The sequence below is a fragment of the Bidens hawaiensis genome, unplaced genomic scaffold (assembly GCF_021521415.1).
Source record: "Bidens hawaiensis isolate Kalapana, Puna unplaced genomic scaffold, B.hawaiensis_p1.1 tig00083210_1, whole genome shotgun sequence".
Classification (NCBI taxonomy): Eukaryota; Viridiplantae; Streptophyta; class Magnoliopsida; order Asterales; family Asteraceae; genus Bidens; species Bidens hawaiensis.
In genome coordinates, this window is record NW_027503963.1 from 1 (window position 1) to 23,745 (window position 23,745).

Consider the following 23,745-nt stretch of genomic DNA (forward strand, 5'->3'; position numbering starts at 1 on the left):
CTTGGGCGTTGGTAAAACCCGATCATTGCAACGACGAGTCGGCTCGTATCCGGGTGTTCTGGCGGTGAGTCGGTAAAACCGAGGCGCTGTTAAATCCGAGCATTCTGGCGGTGGGTCAACGTGAATTTTGTCGATTTCGTTTACATTTGTGACGGTACCGGAACTAAAAAAAAGTTAGGTAAAACTTGGGTGTGGGTAAACCCGAGCGTTGTCGGTACCGGACGTTGCGCGGTGAGTTGGTAAAACCCGAGCATTGTCAGTCCCGGACGTTGTGGCGGTGAGTCGACACAAATTCAGTAAAACAAAAAACAAAAGCTCGTTGTGAATCTAGAGAAAAAAAACAAAAACAAAAAACATTTAACTAATAAAACAAAAAAAAATTAAAAAAAATGAACCGTTGAGGTGGTGTCACTTGGCACAATCAGGGGCTTGCGGGCACCAACCATCAACTTTACTTAATATAAAATAACGGTTGTTACGAATCTAAGAAAAAAACAAAAAGAAAAAACATTTAACCAATTATAAAAATTGAAAACGAAATTTTACACCAATTATAAAACAAATAAACAAACATTTCTTGAAAGGTAAAAAAAAAGCAATAAAAAATTCAAAAATGACTCTTGTGGCGTGGCCTGCCTACTTTACTTATATTAGATAATATATCAGTTAAAGCGTGACGAAAACAATAAACATACATTACCCATGGCCAATGGCGATGGGTGAAAGTTCAAATTCTTGTTAAGTGTAAGGTGATGTAGAATTTTAGGTGTTAAAAGATTGTCGTGTAAAAATAAAATATGCATTGGTGTAGTGGCCGGTTAGTTTCCATGGTTAGAAGCTTAGACATCAGTGGTTGTGGATTTGAGTCCCACCTAGCATGGAGTATTTTAACCTGAAGAAAGTGAATTTTGTCTACGTTATTTAGAAATATATCCCAAAAATACTGACAACACTAAACGTCTAAACCTAACTGCTTGATAAAAACTTATACTGTTATAGATACAAGTTTATATATCTAATTAATCATACAAAAATGTGTATATACAGCTGTGCTTATTAACCGTGCACCTAATATATGCCATATGGGCTATCAAACAATCTTAATGAGCTATCACACCTTCCGGTCGTGCCATTTTGAAAATAATAATTGATGACAAAAATGCCAAAAATAATAATAATAATAATAATAAATAAATTGGGCCCTACGCTCCGTAAGGCTAAGGGGTGTGGGGGGCGCGAGAGGGGGCGCGAGTGGGGGCTCCAGTCAATAATATTGTGACGTGTGGCAGAGAGAGAAACTTGTTAAGATGGGTGTTGGAGCCCCCGTTGGAGCCCCTGGCCCTGGTGTGGAGGGGCTGCGAGCAGGGGCTCCAGCGGATTTTTTTTTTATTTTTTTATAAATGTATTAAAAAACGTATTATTAGAAAAGGTAAAGAAAAAAAGCTTGCTGTATAAGATAGCCCACATCGTTTCCATCACACAGTCAACAAAACCCAACCACCAAATCTTGAAGGCCATGGCGACCGATCACCGGAAGAAGAACGCCACCGGTGCTTTCTTCTTCTTCATGGCCACTTTAATCATGTGGGCGGTCTCTGTTTTCTTCGAAATTTTATTCAACCAACGCACCGAGCTTCTCCCACTCCTATTTGGCTTCTGCTTTTACCAATTCGCCAACTGGGTTTGCCGGAAGTTTATTTCCAGAGACCCGCTTTTATTATATATTATGCCTTTGTTTGTTGATTTGGATAATAAAGATGATTAATTTATTATTAATATAGGAAAAACTTCTCCAACGGCTCTATTTCACTTCCCAATACCCCTTTACGCCCAGTTTCACCCGCTAGCCCTCTTGCGCCTGCCTGGATTTCCGCGCTCGCGCCCCTCTCGCGCCTCGGTGGTGTGGTGCTCGCGCACCGGGGCGCGAGCGGATGGGCTCACGCGCCCCCTCTCGCGCTCCACACCCCTCAGCCTAAGGGAAGCTGCAATGCTAAAAATTTTTAAATTTAAAGTTTTTGCACTGGTGAATTATTTAATGATTTGATAATTTTTTATAAAAATAATTAGTGACAAAATATAGGTGTCCTTGTTTGAAAGAGACGAATGGGGTAATGGATTTTGGGTTGTTTGGTAATTTTTTAATGATTCTATTACAAGGCTATATTTGAATCGGTTAGAGGACAGATGTTTTTGTTCACTTAAAAAGTAAAGAAAATTACAGATTTTAATGATTCATGGTCCCTCTTAATTGTTAAATTTCAAAGAAATGTCAAATGTTTCGGAGGTTAACTCTTAATCAGTGCCTCTTATAAATTGGATGTGGCTCAATGGTAGAGCATTCACTTTATTAGTGAGAGGTAGGGGTTCAAACCTCAATATCACCAATTTATATGGGAGATATGAGGGATGACCCTGGCTTGCCAGGGTTCGAGTCCTGATCTCACACGGTTTTACCGGCTCCTCGTTGTCGTGCCGTTTGGCGGGCGTGGGGGTCGGGTTTTATCCGGGGAATCCCTCAATAGGTGGACCGCTAGGGGCTCCGTCCGTCCAGACTCGTGGCCGGCTCAGGCTACCTTTAGCCAATGGGGGCCACGTATGGAGTACCCGACGTTACTTAGTTTGTCGTTCTAAAAAAATCAGTGCCTCTTACACCATCCATATTCACAATCAAACAAACCTAGCCTTTTAATATAAAAAAAAAACAATTTCTCACTCTTCAACCCAACTTAACTCAAAATTTTACTACAATTTATAACCCAACCTAAGCCAATTTTTTTATTAAATATGATTTACTATTATTTGAATTATAAAAAGTATTTTTTTTAAATGATAACAACTTAATAAGTTTACGTACTGACAATATTATAATGGAACCATGTTAAAAATATATAGCTTTTTTAAATAAATTTGATTTCAATAAAAGTTATATCGAGATGCTAAAAAACACTAAACAAATTTGTATTTTCAGATTTAGAAAGAAAAATTAGTTATTGCAAGTTATTAGAATAAATATCAAAATATGCATTAAATGAATTGTTTGAAAAAAAATTAAAATTATAGTCACTCAATAAAATGATGACACGTGCTTAATTAGTTATGCATAAAAGGGGTGATCTTGGGTTCGCCTACGAGAAAAGCTGTGAAACTTGTTCTATTTCTTTTTTTATTATTATTAATATTAATGGCAACTCACCTAAATGGATGTCACCAATAAAGTTAGTTTTAGTGATTTATCGTAAAATTATCAAACAACCTCAAGTCAATCTAATAGTAATATCATATGGGTTAATAATAACAATAATGATAAATAATATTAATAAATGAATAATAAATGGTTGGAATGCCTAATTTGGAAAAAAATTTAAGACTGCTTAATTAGTTAAAAAAAAATAAATGTTAGGGACCAAGACTTTCTTTATGGGCCATAAATGACTTCCATTCAAGTCTTCTATTACCAAACAATGCAAACATGAACCATGGGGTGCCAAGGAAGATAAGTCCTAACTATTTTCTTTAGTACCTAACTTAGGGGTGTAACTCAAGTGTGCAATTGGGTATTATAGTATTTCGGGTTTTACTACCAGCTTCATCATGCGGGTTTGATGGTTCAATATGTTATGCGTGTATTCATGATTTACCATACCACTAACGATCATCAAGCAACGGTTAATCTAGAAGTTTTTATTTATGATGTTTGATACAAATTACAAAGATAACAATAAATGAAACATTCTTTGCACTTAAAGCACAAATATATTACATACTGCAAGCTACTAAAAATCAATATCTAAACTCATACAAACCAAACTACAAATACAGTCAAACTTTAAAACATCATATATATAATTCCAAAGTCAAACTATTTGATTACAATAACCTTATAAACAATCAAAGAATCAAACATAAACCAATATTGAAAAGATAAAAACAACTCCAAAATGATAATTTTCTAAACAAATTTCTATCTGCAACAAATTAAAAGAATAATAATCATCTAGTAACATATTTTTACCTCCTACAAAGAATAATTACTAACTGTATGCCATCATGCCTCCTCCTGCTGCTGATGCGACCCCGAACCCCTCGCGACATCCGGGACCCACGCCGACACGGTATAAAGCGGTTCACCCGACCACGTTAAAGTGATCCCCGCAGTGGCCCCACCATCGAACCGCCTCTTTTCCACTTTAAACGAACCCGGGCCATACGAACGATGGTACATTCTGATTATCATTTCGCTCTGAACAAATTCCCGCTCGTTAATCCCCGTGTTTCTGAACCCACCGAGCTCGGTCAACGACCTCCACCACCGGTCAAACCCGACATGCCTCTCGAATCTTTCTAGCCCTTCACACGCGATAATGTTTCTGATCTCCCGTCCGAATGCTTCTTCAATCTTGACCCGATCACCGTTCTTTGACCCGAACGATTCTTCAACGCAATCAAAGACAGCCGAATAATATTTCAACGAATTTGCAACCCTCGGTTCCAGCCCGACCCCGTTATGCTCCGACTCCTGCTCCACCACCACAACAACACTCGGGTTTACACTCCGAATAAGCCCGAGAAAATCTTTAACCGCGCCTCCAGTGTGATCATACAACAATTTGTGCAGCTGAAACACACAGTTGACACCAACAGTTTCACCTTCTTTAACATGAAGCATCCATAACCTCACATCTTCTAACCGGTCCACAACCGGGTGGAATTCAAATTCAAGATTTAAAGATTCTGCAATACCCGCGAGGTGGGCCCCGGTCTCTACAAGATCCTGTTTGGATTCACCGATACCCGTGATTCTAACACGGGTTGGCGGGTTGGTTCTCGAAGCTAAACTTTGAAAGAAACTGGGCCATTGCAGCCCGTTTTTTATGTCGAAATCGATAATATGAACTCTATCTTTACCTTCAAATGATCTTAAAAGAATCTCATTGGATGTGAAGTGTATGAATTTGGGAATTGGTGTTGCTTGATTCAAGATTTGTAAAGCAGTTCCATTATCTTCTTCTATAAGTTCTCTAGGAGTTGAAATTTGGAAAATATTGGGCCACATTCTTGAAACCCTTAAGGCTAAAGCTTCAGTGTAATACGAACCGAGTCGGGTTATCGAAGAATCGCCTCTCGGGTTTGCTAGTTCACCTAACTTTGAAATGAAATGGTTGATTGCAGCTATGTTCTTCATGGAAATGGCTTCCAAACAGGCTAAAAGAAGACTAATGAGCTCAAATCCAACTTCTTCATCATGGGTTTCGGTCCCAATAGCCGAAAGATCCAAACTTTGATTCGGGTTTGACGGGCCCACATTCGGGTCGCCTTCTTGTTGATCAAGATTCAAACTTTGATGACTTTCTTGTGAACCGGAGCCCGACCTGGATGATGATTCGTTCGTGGCCCGTTGTTGATCGGGCTCACCTAAATCGGCTAACTCGTTTACAAAGCTCCATGGGCTAGTTGTTAAATTGGGTGAAATCACATCACTTGGATGCCAAAACTGATCGCCAAATTCGTTGACTTTACCGCAACCCCTTTTCCGTTTAGCCCGAAAAGACCCGTCCTGCTCGTCTTCATAAAGTCTTTTCGGCCTCTTGCTACCGAGCCGGGCCACATTGTGCTTAAGTGAACAGGTTCGGGCTTCTACCGGGTTGTTGTCGATCGAAAGGCTGCTAACGGGCCTAGTGGGCTTAACGGGCTGGGCTCTGCTCAAGTTAGTATTACTGTTACATGGTAAATCCAATCTTTGTGTGCTCATTGAAGGAAAATGACAAGCTTGAAACTGTGCAGATGGTTTTGTATGCCTTGGAGAAAATGATGAAGAAGAAAAACCAGCCAACATTCTTTAAACCCTTCCAAGATTATTGATATTCTTTCGCAATTCGATTAATAAAATATAATGTTTTTGATAAAGATTGTAAATAGAAATTAAGAGAATGAATAATGTGTTTATCTTTGTCAACAAATTAGGTTTTAATGAATGAATTGAATGGTAAAGTAGTTAAGAAAAATGTGTATGTGCAGAAAAGAATCAAAGAATTTAATCAAGAAAAAATTAAAACTTACATAAAATTAATCATCAGAATCACCTTAAATAAATGACACAAGAACACTATCTGAAAACATGATGATTGCAGAAACACTTACCATGAACAGCCATTGAAACCTTCAAGAACACCATAGTAATCTTTTCCACAAAATTTCAAACTTTTTTAAAAGATTTAATCTCTGATAAATAAATCAAACACCTTTAACCCATGAACCAAAAAAACCCTAAAATATAATTTTTTTTTTTTTTAAGAAGTCAAGAAATTTATAAATATTAAAAAAAACCCACAATTTAAAATGTAAAAAAACAGTAAGAATCAATAAAATCTACCATTACCAGTAAAATCAAGAAATCATAAATCTTTAAAATAATCCACCATTTAAACCCTCAAAAAACCAGTAAAAAATCAAGAAAGTTAGGAATTTTTCAAGAAAAGAAACCCATAATTTAAAATCTAAAAAAAAACTTAAATCAAAGAAGATAAAAATAAAAGATAATATTGATTGAATAAATAATTAAATAAAAAGACAGTATTTTTAACACTCTTCCTCACCTCTCCACTCTCTCACACTCTCTCCTACACGCAACAATAACACACCCAAAAAAATTCCCATTTAGACACAAGTTTGTTCTTATATAAATCAGAAAATAATGTGTTTTTTACTTTGGCTTTGTCAGAAGAGGGCAGTGGATGTGGGCCGTAGGATGGAGATCTGACGGTGGAGAGTGGAAGTGAGGCTATGTGACCGTTGTGTCGGTGAAATATGACCGTTGGCGTACGGAAAGTGACGTGGTGGGGGTTTAATTAATTAATGGTTATGAAATGCACGTAAAGGGTGCCCCCCCCCCCCCAATTGACCGTTTGTGAATGAATAAATAACACCCAAAACACAACAAAATCATCTCATTTTCATCATTTTCTTGTTTTTTATCTTTTTGGAATGTAATAAAGATCTAAACAAATATCATGTAGTGGAAGTTTATTAATCCGAATAAAATATATTGAGAAGACAAGATAAATAAATAAATAGAAATTCATTTTAAACAAATGTCATAAGAGTAGATTAGTGAATCAGGTATCGGCAATATCCGGATTGAGTTCGGGTCTGGATATTGCCTCTAAAAGATATACCCTATGTATCATATTCGGATCAGGTATAGAACCATATATTTTAAAACCGTGTATATGAATACCTTATTTCCTAATATTGAAAAAACCCTATTTTTGGGTTTTTGTTCGGGTATTTCTCAGGTATAAATTAGAGTTTTTAAAGGTTTTGATTCTTAGGGGTATTTTTTAGGGTTTAGGTATTTTTCGGATACAGATAGGGTATTTGAAAAACTCGGTTTCGGGTATTGGAAAAACCGGTCCGGGTATGGAACCGGTTCTGATTTTCGGGTATTACGGGGTACAAATTGGGTCCGGCTCAGGTACGGGTTTTGGTACTAAAATGCATGTCCTATCCATACCCTACGGGTAGGGTCGGGTACGGGTTCAGGTATTAAAAACCCGGGTGTAAAAAAAACCGGTTCCGTTTTTTTTTCAGGTTCGTGCTTTTGTGCACCTCTAGGTGTGGCCATCACTCCTTGCGAGTCGAGTAGAGCTGGCACCACATCTTGGGTGTGACGAGTTCACCAAGCGAGTAAAGGATCTGGTAGTGGAGCTCAGAGCGTGGTCGTGGAATTTGAATCTTTAACAACGGATTTATTGTCGTTGGATATTAGAATTTTTAAAAAATATTTAAATACCCCCTTTTATTACACATTGGTCATGGGGTTGGTCATTTGTAGCCTAGCGACCGAGCTAAAACATCTTAAACGCTTAAAGGTCTTAGGTTCAAGTCCGCTAAACACGAAGTTTGCCTTTCAAAATAAATAAATAAATAAAATATACATACACGTTTACATCTGACAATTTTTGCATTGCTTATATTTTTCATCTTTAAAATTCCAATTCTGCACCAAGCCAATGCATAATTTTTAGTGAGGTGACATAAATTTATTTGTTGGTGAAGGGGTTTCAAGGAGGCGTGCCATATTTCTTGTGCCATATTTATATGGCGCTTGAGGTTAATCGACAAATCCGACAAGCTTGACTCTCGTAGGATCGTAATTCGCCTAGAACGGACTAGGTGCGCTATAACTTCAACTTCGATGAAGTCAACTTTTATTTAATGCATGCTTTAAAAAGTGGAAATATCATAAAACTATATCAATAGATAAATGGAAACGAACAATGTGGTTGAGACGATATTTTTTTTCATAGGATTGATCCGTACGTCTCTAGTAATTCATTCCTTTACAATATTTTATACAAATTTTCTTTTCTTATGATCAATCCGTAAACATTCAGTATTGAGACGATATATCTTTTCACGTGATCAATCTGTACGTCCCAACTCACTATAAACTCACATTCCTCATGTATATATAAAAAAAGATAAAACCTGTAGAATAGGCAAAGCAATCAAAACATGTCAAAACAAGCAATGGAATCCACAGTCAAAACTATTAATCACATTATGGTCCAAAAACGTATTACGTCAATTCATAAGAAATCAAAATCATACTGAAGATCAATGGTACATATCAATCATATTGATTCGTTTTATACAATTAACACTCAACTTATAAATGATATTGTGTGGCTCCAGCCATTTTTAGACTCACCAAGTAGTTGGTATAAAACATGATGTATTATTTGCATTTCAGATCTTCATGATTTGTACGAAAATAAGGCTAATAGACCGATACGGATCTGACCTTAGAACAACTAAGATACTCATAAAAACTTAGATTTACATAATGAACATAAGTCAATGAAAGATTTGTAAGCATATCAACAACAATAAGCTCGTAAAATATAAGAACAAAAGAATGAAACCGGTAAAGTGATCTTGATCATTGGTTGTCGCAATGCCATCTTGAAGTAGGCACACAGCTTAAGTAATGACACCAGCTGCAATGATCATTGCCGTTTTCGCCTTTAAAAAGCATTACCAACCCCACAGCATATCTGTAATGAAAAGAAACCGAGCTTTAGTTTGTTTTCGCTTTCAATAAGGGCAATCTTGTCTTTTGATGTTTTCATCAAGGGTAGTACAGTCTTTATACGTCATCAAGGGCAATAACGATTTCAAAAACTGTAACGACACCAGTGTTTTTGCATTCCATCTCAAGGGTAATTCTGTCTTTTCACAAAAATTCATCAAGGGTACTATTGTCTTTTAGCATCATCGAGGAGAATTCGGACATTTGGCAAATTGTAACAATACTAGAGTTTCTTTGCTTTGTCGTAAAGGGCAATCCTATCTCTTAGCATTTTCATCAAGGGTGGTTCTGTCTTTTCACGAAATTTAACCAAGGGCAGTGCTGTCTTTTTACATCATCAAGGACAGTTTGTTTTTTAGCAACTGTAAAGATGCTAGTGTTTTTACAGAATCTATTTGGACAAAGCTATAAAAAAGGCCATCTAATTCGCCTAACATGTTTTCTTTGCTTTGTGAAAAATCACAATTGAGTGATTTTACGGTTTAACCTTAACCTTAAAAGGAGAATACTGTCATTTCCCTTATGTAGCAATATTAGTGTTATTCCATGGATATGGTGTCATATTATTATGAGGCTAGTCTTAATTTTGTTGATTTTTAAAGATCAACAGACTGACCGCGTTCAAATCCAACACAAAATTTACTTTCAAGTAGGGGTGTGTAAAGCGGTATTTTAAGAAAATTGTTTGGTTTTGGTTTTTTTATGTTTCCACGTTATCACAATGGGGTTCGGTTTGGTTTCGGTTAGCTGTTTGGGCTTGAAATTTTTAGACCAAAATAATGAACTTCGGCTTGAAACTTTGCACCTAAATTATTTGTTAATTAATAACTAATTTATTATTACACATTTGGGACTAAAATTTTTGGGCTACAAAATTAATTATTTATTTTATAAACTACTTAAAATTCAAATATTAAAAAAGTAATGCATAGATTCAATAACAAAAGTCAGTATTTTCGGTTATAAAAGTTGGTTCGTTTATTTCTGTTTTCGGTATATGCAATAATGCAAAACAGAATCCAAACCGGAAACTCAGTTTTATGGGAAAAAAATAATAAACCAAACCATCAATTTTAGTTTTAGTTCGGTTATTTCAGTTATTGTTCTGTTATTTCGGTTTCATGCACACCCCTACAGTCGCAAGTAACATAAAAACTCTGCAACAATCTTCATAGGCAAAAAACTATAATAACATAAAACAAATTTGTAATTAGCAAAATCATACCCGGCTATTAACAAGACCATTGAAAGAATCCAAAACACATATTGAAATATTGTGTACTTAGATTTCCCCCGGGCCTCAATCGGAAGATGTCGGCGCTCTTGCCACGAAAACTGAGGCCGTACGAGCAGCACAAATCCAAGTAGAAAACCCGTTAAGAAACCTCCAATATGGGCAAAATTGTCAACATGAGGAAGAATCCCGACCGCTAAATTGATCAAGATAATAATCACAAGTGTGATCAGAGCTGCAGCCTTCAAAATAACCACTATGTTACATAAAAAGAGGCAATGCGTTTTATTGGTTTCAAGTGAAATTACGTATTTGCGCTTGGTGATCGGTTTGATTTTGCATACCTTGTTGGCATAAATAGTCCAGTTAGTAAGAAGTTCCGATAACATTGCTCCAAGTAGCCCAAATAGAGCCCCAGAAGCACCAACCGAAATGTTGCTCTTTATGAAAAGGGTTGAGAGTATGCTCCCACCGATTCCGGATAACATGTAGATCACCCCAACCCGTGCTGCCATATGTTTAAAAAAATACATATAATTTTCTTTTTAAGAGTAAAACTGTAAAAGAATGCAAATGCTCTAAATTGTTGTCTTGAGTGTTACTTGGTGGCAATGATGGCCTGTTCTTTGAAAAAAGTAGCCTGTTTTGACCCAAACATATTTTGTTGGTGACCCGTTTTGACTCGAACCTAATTTGCTGGGAAGCCGTTTTGACCGGAACCTACTTTGTTGGTGATCCGTTTTGACTCGAGCCTAAGTTACTGGGAAGCCGTTTTGACCCGCAACCCAAATCATGACCCATTCTTTAAAAAACGGCGTGTTTTGGCCCGAACCTATTTTGATAGAAGCCCGTTTTGAGCCGCCACCCGAATCATGACCCATTCTTTAAAAAAACGGCCCATTTTGAACCCAACCTATTTTGCTCAGAACTTGTTTTGATCCGTCACCCGATCGACCCGTTTTACAGGCATTTGGGTGACCCAAGAAAACTGTCTGTAACTTCATACTCTTATGCGAAACTGATTGATACTGTTTTAAAAGTAACAGAATGCATGTGGAAACTCGAACAAAATTGAAACCGTTTTAAAAAGTAAAAGATTGATACCGTTCAGAAAGTAAAAGGAAATTGGTTTAACGACGAATGCGATGTATTTATGAAGTTTGGATTTCTACCTTCATCATATTATTTTATACATGAAAACAGTGAACATGGAAACTTACCAAAGCCAAATTGTTGTTCAAGGCGGATCCCGATAAAGACCAAACTTAGCATGTTTGCAAGTAGATGAATAACACCCGCATGTAACCAAATACACGAGATGAGTCTCCATGCCTCGTTCTCATTTACAACCTTTTTCCACTCCAAAGCACCCAATTTTTCTAACCTGTTATAAATAGAGTCAAAGATCCATGATCCGAGTGTCAAAATAAGATTCAACAAAAACAAAGTCAAATAATATCAGCTTCCCTCATTTGATATAATCTCAACATTTCACCCCACAAGTTCTTGACTATGGTAAAATGTCCAAAATACCCTTCACTGTATGAGTACTATTTTGCAGTGTATTAACATGTATCCAATCACTTAAAGCCTAATCCAAGTACATATAAACACCAAAAAACCTAAAAATCACCACAAGACCCTAATTGAAAGTTATAAAAATGTATTTATGGCTTATAAAACAAATTTCCTAAAATGGTATGTAATAAAATAAACCTCCTAATGCACAAAACCCCCAATCAAAATAAAAATTACAATCACCAAAAACACCACTTTAAGTGTACAATTACAACTAAACCATCAAAATCATAATCAATAATCAATATTTTATACAAACAAAAATTTAAATCAAAATAACAATCACCAATAACACCAATTTAAGTATACAATCACAATTACAATTAAACCATCAAATCATAATCAAGAATCAAGAATCAATTTTTATACAAACACAAAAAACCCTAACTAAAATGAAGATTACATTTACCAATAACACCAATTTAAACCATCAATTTAAGTAAAATCAAAATCACAAATACAACCAAACCCTAATTAAAATCATGATCAAGAATCAATTTTTATGCAAAAAAATAATAAAACACCCTAATTAAAATCAAAATCACAATCACCAACAACACCAATTAAACCACCAAATCACAGCCAAGAACCAATTTTTACCCAAACCCAAATTAAAAACCCTAGATCAAGAACAAAACAGAGCTTAAAAATTAGGGGTTTTAATTAAGCAAAAAGACTCACGTGGAAGAAGAGGGTCCAAACAGTGGATTCTCTTTAAGCGGCTGAAACGACAGTCTACCCAGAAACCCAGCAACACATTTGCCTTGAAAGCTCAAATTCTCATGCTTGGGACAATCGTTGACGATCATGATGATAACGAACATGGACACATTGGCAACAACTATCATGGGCACGAGCCATGAAGTCCATTGCTTGTCTTGTGGTTCAGTGTAGTATGGAGATGCTGATGCTGGTGGTTTCCAGCTTCCTCTGTTTTGTAGACCTCGGTTACCCATTGATGGATAATAATATGTTGGATTTGATGTGGGATTTAGAAGGGTGTTGTATGGGAGGTAACTTGGAAGGGATGTGTTGTTTGCCAGTCCACTTTATGTTTGGTGACCTGGTAATCTGTGAAGACACAAGGTTTTTGTTTTTCCAAAGGTTATCATTGACCAAAAGAAAATTGAAAATGGCCCCTTTAATCTTCAATATTCCTAGATGGATTAAGAAATTTGGACGGGGACAATGGGATTCAAAATGATTTGAATCTTGTCTTGTCTAAATCTTGTATTGTCTGTTCTGTTTAATTTTAAAGTGAATCTTGTATTTTCTGTTCAAATTTTAAGTGAATTTCGTCTTTTTATTTCAAATTTTGAGAAAAAAAAATATTAGTGGTTATTTATTCTAACATAATTACCGATATTACGCTAATTGGAAAGATGTATAAATTATTATACGTCAGTTACCTGTGGGCTTCTTGTAAGGTGATAGGGCTAGACCCGCGAGTGCGATCCAAGACCATCTTGTGGTTTAAATGGGCTTGCGAGCGGGGTCAAGGGCCCTATCTCTTTAGGTTTTAGTTAATGTTTTAAAATTGATATATACCAGCCTAGTAATAGTAGTTAAACTGGGCGTCGAACAAGTGGTTCGTACATTTTAGCTCGGTATATTTGGTGAATGGTTTATAGTTTGAACCATCAGGTATACCAGTTTATACTAGGGATGAGCTCGGTACCGTACCGGTACCGAAAATCCTGATCCAGAAAATCGTAAATTTTTGGTACCGATACCAAAATTTTAGGTTCAGTACCGGACTACTGGTATTTAAGGTAAAATTCGGAAAATACCGGTGCCATATCGTACCGGTCCAGAAAACTCAACCCTTGGTACCGATTCGGTACCAAATCAGTACCGGTACTAGTAACGATTTCAGCCGGTACCGGTACCGAAATCGGTGCCAATACCGATTTACTCATCCCTAGTTTATACTACCGTACCGGGGCAAGCACAAAGTAAATTTTATTGTTTAGACCTAAGACCAAAAACTATATACCTTCTATGTCATCGCATCGATCAATTATAATCTAGCGACTTTTGTATATTATGAAATAATGTATTTTTGAATTGAATTATTTTTAAAGTTGAAGTTGTATTTTTATTAATTATATGGTGAACAAGTTAACGTAGTTGAACCGTTCAATACAACTAGTTGTACCCTTTTTTAGCCAAATTCAGATTAAAAATCAAAAAGGTTTTTAAAATATCGGGTTAAATAATTCAAAAGTAAAAACTTAAGAAGGGTTCAAACTTCAAAGAGTCAAATAACCAACGGCCAACCATATTATAAAACTGACGGCCAAACTTTGCTTAGTTGGTCTTGCCATTTGGAAGATTAATGATGTCAGCCTTTATTTTTATTAATATTTGATCAATTGTTTCAATGAGTTTCTATATTAGAAAACTGTATTACCATATTGGGATCATCGTATAGAACCGGTCTATATACAAAAGTTCACGCCGTTCTAAAAATAAATATACAAAACTTCATTTACGTGCTTATATTTATATAAAAAAAGGTAAATCTGTAAATGGTCATATGGTAAGTAAAATTTCACTTTTATTGTAACTTTTGAGAAATTGCACATTGGTTTGAATTGTTAGTTTAATTTTAATATTTGGTCTTTAGAGTGTAAAACGTCGATGTAAATGTGAATCTTCTTTGTAGGACACTTCACCATAATTTCTCTACGTCGAGGAAACGAAGGAAAGTCCAAGATCAATTTGATAGCGTATTAGCATTGGACGAAATCCAGCACCATGTTATTGCTAGATGTCATGGTAAAATGAGAAAACATGGAACAAATAGTTAACTTTCGACAACATCTAAGCCATTGAGTTATAATGTCACATTACATGAGATATGTCGGTATTGATCGAACTACAATCCAAACTTTATAGTGTTCAATATTGTATATGTGACATGTTTTATATTATTTTGCTAATAACTAGACTTATTAAAAATAGAATAATATTATAAATAATAATACAAAAGATATACAACATTATAAAAACGAGTATACATGAGTTCATGTAGGACGTGAGTCACTTTTATATTAAAAAATAAAATAAAATGAACGCTAACGATACTTTTGTTAGTAATGGGAAATATTCTAGTATGATAGCGTTTACAAAAACCGAATGAAATGAGTATAAAATACAAATTTCTATCTTCCAAAAATTGGTTTGAAGTGGTGTTTTTAGCGGGTACTTTACTAGTTAAACTGAAAGCGAAATTAATACAATGGGTGGCTGCTAAACATGACTTGACGGGACGCATGCTTTTGAAATTTTGTGCCTTCTGTCTATTTTTACTAGATACTTAATTTGGATTCTGCAGTCTTTTAATCTTTCTCTGCAATAGGATAAGCAATGCTATTCTTAAACTTACAGTCAACAATAAGGTTTATTTTCACCATTGTGCACCGGATATAGGTGAACAACCACCAGAAGCTGTCTTCTTCAAACTAGAACATGAAAATAATTCAACAAAGCATTGAGAAAAATATAAAATTTTTCAACAATTTGCACACAAATGGAATGACAATTGGCATTCACTGAAAGAAAATATAAGTTTGACTTCTGAAGTCAAAGACGCTAAAATATAATTTAGATTGAAAGAAGGTTTTTGGATTGGACTATATGAAAGTAAAAATAATAGACTTTTATAAGGAGGTGTTATAATCGTAATTTGTAAATTTGAAAATGATGGGATTAAGTAAATCATGCATAAAGATTTCAGATGTGAATTTGAGACATGTTTATCCTTAGTGGGTTAAAGAGAGGCAAATAGAGCCGAGAGTCGCCCAAAACATGCATAACCTATTTATTAAACATGAACAAAATGTGTTTACTGTTTATGAGTCAACCTAGCCTGTTAAGTTTGGATGTTAAATTAGAGGGTATTTCAACGTGTTACAAGAAGGTATGTTGATGTGTAATCGAATAATCATCCAATAGCCTGTGGTTAAAATGCAAAAAAATTGAAAAAAAAAATCACTATATGCTCATGACATACAACTTAACAAATAGCACAAGTCATCGTTTGTTCATCAAGATCTTGGAAGCTCTAGTTAGGCTCCTTGATCTTATCATATTACACATACATAGTTTAGAACATAAATTATGGGATAACACATGCAAGAAGAAGAAGAAGAAGAAGAAGAAGAAGAAGAAGAAGAAGAAGCTGCCATCGGCACCGACATTTGCATGAAGATTATCATTGATCAAACTCCAATCACACACAGATCAAGAAAACCATTGCAAGCTGCATATCACCATTCACTTCATATAAGTATGGAGTTCTATAGAGTTGTTTACTTAAAGTTAATGATGTGTGGATTCTTTAACACACATCACAACGCTACAATAAACGTCTATCTGGTCATGAAAGTTACATTTTATTGGTTTTGTTGACCAGTAGTTAACTTCTCTTATTGTAAACTTAATAAGTTTTTGCTTTTAGGAACAATTTCTAAGAAAATAACTGTGAAGTGAAAAAAAAAAGAGTTTCACATGCTTAATTTTTTTTCCTAAGGTACGCTTTCCTAGCTACATTAATACCGCATGGGCACATAAGTACCCCTTAGTTTTTAACATTTGATTTAACTGATACTGCTAAACTTTTTCTTGAATGACGGATTTCTTTTAATTCTTATTGTCTGTGAAACTTGAACCCAAGACCTCCAAAACCAAGATGTTTGAAGGCTTTATCTTTGCTAATAACCAACGCACCAACCCCATTGGTACTAATACTGCTAAACTACGGGACATCTTTTGTGAATTGTTTTCTAGTTTTACTGACACTCGTAGGTGTATAAGCAAACATCAATTGTACATTGTTTGGTCGCTTAAACTAAGAAAAAATATAGTTGCGTAGCACTTACAACAATATGACTTGCACGTGAGACAATTATACACACAATCGTGAGGACAATCAGCAGGACAGGTAGTTACACATGGAGGCAGTACTTCGCACAGTCTGGGTATACGAAGAGTCTGCGACTCAACACAAGCTACGATCATTAACAACACAAGCAATGTACCAAGACCACCAATAGAGCGAGCCATTGTTGTCTAGATTGCAGTGCACTGAGTCTGTGTTTGCTGCCTCTCTATTTATAGGACTTCAAGGTAGCTAGTAGATTTTTTAAGAAATCTTATTAAAAAAAGTGTGTTTATTATTTAATGAAAACAAATGCGTGTATCTCAATACATCTTTTCTAATCAAATTTAATATATTTGATTATTCATAAAAATCAAAAAATTTGGACAATATCGTTTTATTCCAGCTATTTTGTCATAAAAATATGTTATAACAAGTCATCGTATATTAATTATGTGACTTGAGATTGACGTAGGCACGTTCACCCATGTGTAGTTTCACATGCTTATCAAAGTCAAAGTCTTCTTCTCTAATGCTGCTTTATATTCGCGATAATTAACAAAAGTTTACAATGGACATACTTATCATATTCTTTAAGTTTTACCAAAATAAAAAAAATTCAAAAACGGATTGATATAATTTATCAAAACGAAAAGCACACATGATTAATGTGGATAATTTTTAGGTATGTTAATTAGAAAATATAACTTAAAAAGTGATTACAATATCTCATACCATAATCTATAATCTGGTTGCTCTCTTAATAAACCTTAACTTGGATGTCCTAATTTATAAAGACAACTCTAACCTAGCTAACACTTACTAAATCCTAACTTGGCTATTAAGTAACCCATTAATAACCCCTTTAATTATTGGGTTGATCCATTTTCTCAGGCCAAACAAGAATTGTGCCAACAATCATCCCTCCCCCTTGGCGGAATTGTTGTACCCGACTCACCCCCTAATTTACGACTTAAAATAGGCAAGTCTTCAACTTCACACCTGTCATCCTTTTCTTGATTCTCCTGTGGCTTGTGTTAATATCTAGTAGTGTTCGATTCGTTTCATGTGAAGAGTTTGATTTTCAAGTTGGGAGGATGAATATATGTTTGTTCATTTTTTTCAGCATTTTCCCTCCTTTCACATGCCATTCTCTCCTTCAAAAAAATACCCCAAACATGACTTTCCTCTCGTTTCCTTCCCTTCCTTTCATTAAAATAAACTCGGAAGCACAGTGTTAATAAAATAAAACTCGAGAACAAACACATTTTATTCTTTCCTTTCGTTTCCTTAACACAACAATTTCATTCTGTTCCTTCATTTCCTTTCCTTCCTTAAACGAGAGTTACTGATGCTTGGGCAAATAAACCGGTTAATCGACCCGACCCGAAAATTGAATCGAAACCTAACCGGTTTAAAACCGATTATGTAGAAACCGATTTGGAACCGATTGAAACCATAGGTTCGGAACCGGTTTGTATTTTTTTCCACCAAAACCGGTTAATCGAACCGAAACCGGCCAAAACCCGAACCGAAACCGATCAAAACCTGAACCGAAACCGATTGTAACACCTTAAGCAACCGGTTTCAACCGAAACCGAAACCGATCATAAGTCGGTATTGACTTTTGTCAACCAAACCGAACCGGTTTTAACCCAAATGGGAACCGGTTTGTGCACCTCTGTCCCAAACACCCCGTTAATAATTTGAAAAGCCCCAAATTGAGTTCGTTGCTACTACGCTCTGTTTCATTTCTTTCTCAGTCAGTCAGTCAGTCAGTCAGGTAGGTATGTATGTTTTCTCTCTCTGACACTCATCTGCATCTGTTGAATACTTGTAATTTGAATCTGAAATTGTTCAATTCAATGCTTAATTTTTGCAGCTCACTTCAGCTTTATGCATAGAAACCCTAACTTTTTAAATTGAAGACGCAGCTTCTATCTGTAAGCTTCTTCATATTCCTATTTCACCCTAATCTATATTGGATAATCATAATAATTACGCTAGTCAATATTATTGTTGGATTCATTGTTATTATGTTATAGCATGCCCTAAGAATATTATTGCTGAAACTTATAAGGCTGCTTTATTCTATATTTTACTATTACTACACATTATTATTGTATTACAACAAACAACAGATTGATTGTGCTACAATTCTATGGATTATGAGTAGAGAGCGCGAAATAAACACTAATTTACTCTTGAATGTTTTATTATGTTAATAGTTATGTTACCAAGATTTTTTGAATATGCAGGTCTCTGTATCGGATATCGGGTGGTATGAATGTATGTATCTCTCACTCTATATATGCCTTTTTTTTAATAACACCTGATATGTGTTTACCCTTAATGTTGATATTTTGGTAATATATATATATTTTTTTTGAGTTTTTCTTTACATGGGTATATTTGAATTTTGAGTGCTGTAGTGAACACCTGATATCCCATATTCCTATTGAACCTTTGGAGAATATCAATTGTCTTGATAATCTGATAAAGAAATAGACATGATGCTGCTAGGGTACTTATTTTGCATCCTTTTGATTAAAATGGCCAAGAGCATGCAAATTACCTTCTTTGTTCATGTGTGATGGCGATGTTATTTGTATAAGCACCATTGATGTGTGTTGATTCTAGGTTTTACAAGAAATGCAGTTGCTTAGTTAGAGGTCAAAGGCCTTTATGAAACACCTAGTAGTTGGATTCCTTTCAGTTAGGCCTTGCTCTAGATTCTTCAGGGGTTATCGTTGAGCAGATTTTTCACGTTCAAAACTTGTTTTGGCTTTATAGGTACTGGAAAGAAATAATGATAAGATATTTTCAATTATTTATAACAATATTACTAATTTTGAAATACTGATGTAACATATGATGCTAAGTTCTTATATAAAAACAAAATGTATTTTCATAGGATCTCAATTGTGACGCCTAAATGCTAAAGTGATAAGCTATCTTAATATCAGCCTAATTCCATGGGGGAGGTCATTGTTAGCACACAACTTATAGCTAACGAGATGTTCAAACTTCTACTGTTTATGATCTATATATAAACTAACCCGTTTATCCACATTCTATTTATGACTTCACGTACGAGTGCGGGACAAGTTTATTTATTGCAAACACTCCACTTAAACATTGATGTCCTCATTTGGCCTATACACTTAGAATCAACACCCGAAGAGTTGATTGCTTAATAGCTTTTGGATCAACATTAATGCCAGGATGGGAGTTTTTAGTATCCGTTAACTTATGGCTTATAAGGGTTTAACTTATCATCTTCTATCTTGGGTAAATGATTACTTTAAAGTTAATCCTCATCTTACCCTTTAGTCCATGCCCAGCTTGGTTGTTACACACTCCCGACTTAAACATGTTATGCCCTTGTCAAGTCTATATTTCCCGAATCAAAATACTCTAGGAGTTACATGAGTTCTACTCACCACAGCCGAGAAACTCTTAAATGTGATACAATATGTAACACCCCAAATTTTGTAATCTCAACTTTATTCAATAGTGGAAGTTAAGAGTAGCTAACAACTTAAGTCTTATATATTGTGTAAACCTATCTTATTGTGTCAGTGTTGAATAAGACCTGTTGCCAAATCCCATTTTTAAAACTCATCCCCACTCTTCTATCCATGTGGGGATGGGTTGTTACGAAAATGCTATATGTGTTTAATCTTATAGTAATAATACTAATATAGTAATATACAATAAAGAGTGAAAAACATTTGTACGTTATACTTGACTATAGCATTCATAAGAATCGCTGTACTTAAAATTTGAAATAGTTTAGCTCTAACTAGGTTCTTTTTGAAAGCTAAAGTCCAAAATGTTCTTGTTTTTCATGTCTATGATTCGAGTTTATAATTATATTAGATCACGTCCTTATAATGGGATATTACGAATTTCCAATCTAACCGCTACATGTTTCTAATTCATTTAACAAGAAATTTTGACTATATGATTTTGAAGACGAACATCGGACACACACATTTAGTATTATATATTAAAGCCCCCCCCCCCCCCCCCCCCCAAAAAAAAAAACAAAGAAAACCATTGGTCCGCAGTTATATAGATTCCACGTTATCTTTCTAGGATTGGTGGATGCTGGTTGGGCCGATTGTCGAGATGCTTGTTGGTCTACAAGTAACTTTATCTCATGGGCTGCTCACAAACAGCTAATGTTTTATTGTTCCACTACTGACTCTGAATTAAAGCTCTTGTCCAGACATTCGCTAAACTTACTGGGTTAGAACCTCTTATGGTGTTGCTGAAATCAATGTAGTGAAGTGCGAACCAGGAGCCCATAGGGGTTCTCAGGTGCGGCCTAGGCGTCTTGAACACACGTAAGTCGACGCCTTCATTAAGCGCATGATAGGTGATCACGTGATCCTCCTCCTCCTCCCAAAAAACTTTTTGTTTTTTTCTTTAACGCACACGGCTTTGCTTCCTCAGCACGTTTTTTCCTTCTTTTGTTTGGAACTCCTCCTCCTCCTCGCAAACGACTTTTTGTTTTTTTTCTTTAACGCACACGGCTTTGCTTCCTCGGCACGTTTTTTCCTTCTTTTGTTTGGAATTGTCTTTTCTTTTGTTTTGAGCTCTTTTTTTTGTATTTTCTTTTTAGGCTTATTTACATTATTAGTGTTTGTAGGGTAGAATTAGTGCACTATATACTTTGTTATATTTTTGTTTTTTAGTTTATAATATTAGTTGGATGCTTTGAATTGCTAACTATTAAGCGGATGGTTTTAATTAATATTATGTGGTTGTATTTAATTGCTAATTATTAATTGGATGACATAAATTGCTAATGATGTCAGTATTTGGGGAGCAGTATTAATTTTTATGCCTGTATACTTTATTTGTTTTATCATTTTTATTATTGAGCTATGTTGCTCTCAGGCCATTGCACGTGCGTTTTTTTTTTAAATTTTTTTTCCTTTTTTGCGCTAGGTGAGCCCTTTGTGTTTTGAGTGTGCCTTGGGCCTTTGACTACCTAGGGTGCAGTTTCACCTCTTATTTTATGGTGTTGAAAATATTAGACTAGTTATGTACTAAGTTATAATTATCTTTGTCCATAAGGTATTCAAGTATAGTATCAAACTCTATATATAGAATCTTTGTGTAACTTTCTACACACAATCAACATACAGTTCCTCCTGGATCAATTTGTTAAAATACATGATAATAATCCTTGTCTATCTTATGAGTGCTAGCCAAATATACCAAGAAATGAGTTCAAAGAAAATAAATGTCCTTTATTGTAGCAAAATATTTATGATAAACACATAATAATTTTTCTTTTCCTTCTGTTTTATGGTTGAATCAATGTCCCATTAATGCATTAGATATCACCCTTGTCTATATACAACCTACCCGAATCACCTGAACACCATCAAGTGGTGGATTTGCAGTTTAACCTACATTTTAAACCCTAAAATCCCATAATCCCCCGCCGCCACATCGCCAAAAACAACGGCAGCCGATAATCGATCCATTATTGAGCTTCCAGAAGTCAATTTGGAATCTGTTCTCATGAAGCTTCCATTGCCATCTCTAATTTCGTGCTTCGGTGTTTCCCCATCACTTTTCAATCTCATTAAACCCGATTCAAATTTTGCACAAATTCTCTTCGAAGCATCGGAATCTGCATTGATGATTCATTCTCCATTGCATTTACGTTTTCACTTGATTGACATGAATTCTGATGCAAACCCACCCTTTTCTGAACTTGTTGAAATCAAGCCAAGTTTTAACCTCACGTTAGACGGCTTTGAAGTTACACATTCGTGTAACGGGTTGGTACTTTTGGAGAATCATAACATGAATGATGAGATTCACCGGTGTGCAGTATGCAATCCCATTACAGGCGAGTATATAATGCTTCCTGATACAACCATGCTTTCTAGAAACGTGAGGTGTGCGTTTTCTTACTGTCCAGTAACGAGTCGGTTTAACATTTTCCGTGGTTTTCACCGTGTGTATCGTTTTGGCCCAGATTATGATTCTGATCCTGATCTTGATTTTGATTTTGATTACAATTCCGATGATTCAGATTCCATTTATTCTGAAAGTGATACAGTGGGAGAGTATCTTCCATTGGGTTCTGATGATTGGGAACCTCTTGGTACTTTACCTTTTTGCCCTCGTTCCATGTACTCTCCATGCTACTTGAACAACGCCAGTCACTGGCTTTGTGGTGACGAGCATGTTCAAGTTCTCATTGTTTCATTCAACTTTGTAACGGGGCAATTTGGGGAGATTCCGGGCCCCGCCCACATGACCAAGGCCCATGCAAGTTTACCTGACAAGGTGAACATGGTTCTGCATGACGGGTCCCTTTCGATATTTGATAATCACACAAGGAAAACAAAATTTGAAGTTTGGATGATGAAGGAGCACGGTGTTGAAGGCTCGTGGACTAGAGCGTTTGTGATTGACATCGCCGCGTGGGGCGTTTACGCGCTTCAGTTTTCTTTCACGCCTGTGGTTTGTAGGAATAATGGGGAGGTGGTGATGGTGTGTGAAAAGGGTTATATACTATTCCATGATTTGGTGAAGAAGCGAGGCAGAGTTATCTTTCACCCCACACTCCAGCGTCCGTCTAAGGCAATAGCTCATATTCCTTCCTTTATGCCTCTGACGTATGTTACCAGAGATACCAACATGGTGGTGCGAAATGTGACACCGAGGTACTTTTTTCTGAAAATTAAAAAGTTTTATATAAATATTTTTTTTGAAATATTGTTTTTTATGCAGCTTTTCGGATCCAGATTTGAACCCATGTAACTACCTGTCCCTGTGCATGACATACTTTTGAACCGGAGGCTGCTGCTAAATGAACCTCTTGTTATCGCGATTCGTGAGAGAGCAATTTTGGTTTTTGTGATATGGTTCAGGTTGAAGTTGAACCACAGGATGGATGGTCCGGGCTTTGCTGTTGTCATTTGA

The 23,745-nt window shown here is 35.7% G+C and overlaps 2 protein-coding genes and 1 pseudogene across 2 annotated transcripts; 1 reads left to right on the plus strand and 2 right to left on the minus strand.

The window, feature by feature from the left end:
• Positions 1 to 3,897: 3,897 nt before the first annotated feature.
• Positions 3,898 to 5,919, minus strand: LOC143607520 (scarecrow-like protein 28 pseudogene; annotated as a pseudogene).
• A 2,890-nt stretch (positions 5,920 to 8,809) lies between these two features.
• LOC143607521 (RHOMBOID-like protein 3) lies at positions 8,810 to 12,807 on the minus strand. The gene is made up of 5 exons (XM_077082943.1): positions 12,585 to 12,807; positions 11,546 to 11,709; positions 10,670 to 10,833; positions 10,317 to 10,567; positions 8,810 to 9,056 (listed from the first exon to the last, which is right to left on the minus strand). The coding sequence occupies exons 1-5, from the start codon at positions 12,749 to 12,751 to the stop codon at positions 8,942 to 8,944; spliced, it is 861 nt and encodes a 286-aa protein (XP_076939058.1). The 5' UTR covers positions 12,752 to 12,807; the 3' UTR covers positions 8,810 to 8,941.
• Positions 12,808 to 22,245: 9,438 nt separating this feature from the next.
• Positions 22,246 to 23,745, plus strand: LOC143607518 (F-box protein At3g07870-like; the record flags this gene model as incomplete). Its single annotated transcript, XM_077082942.1, has 3 exons — positions 22,246 to 23,486; positions 23,554 to 23,595; positions 23,694 to 23,745. Coding segments are annotated over 3 exons (1,335 nt in total), but the record flags the coding sequence as incomplete, so codon positions are not given.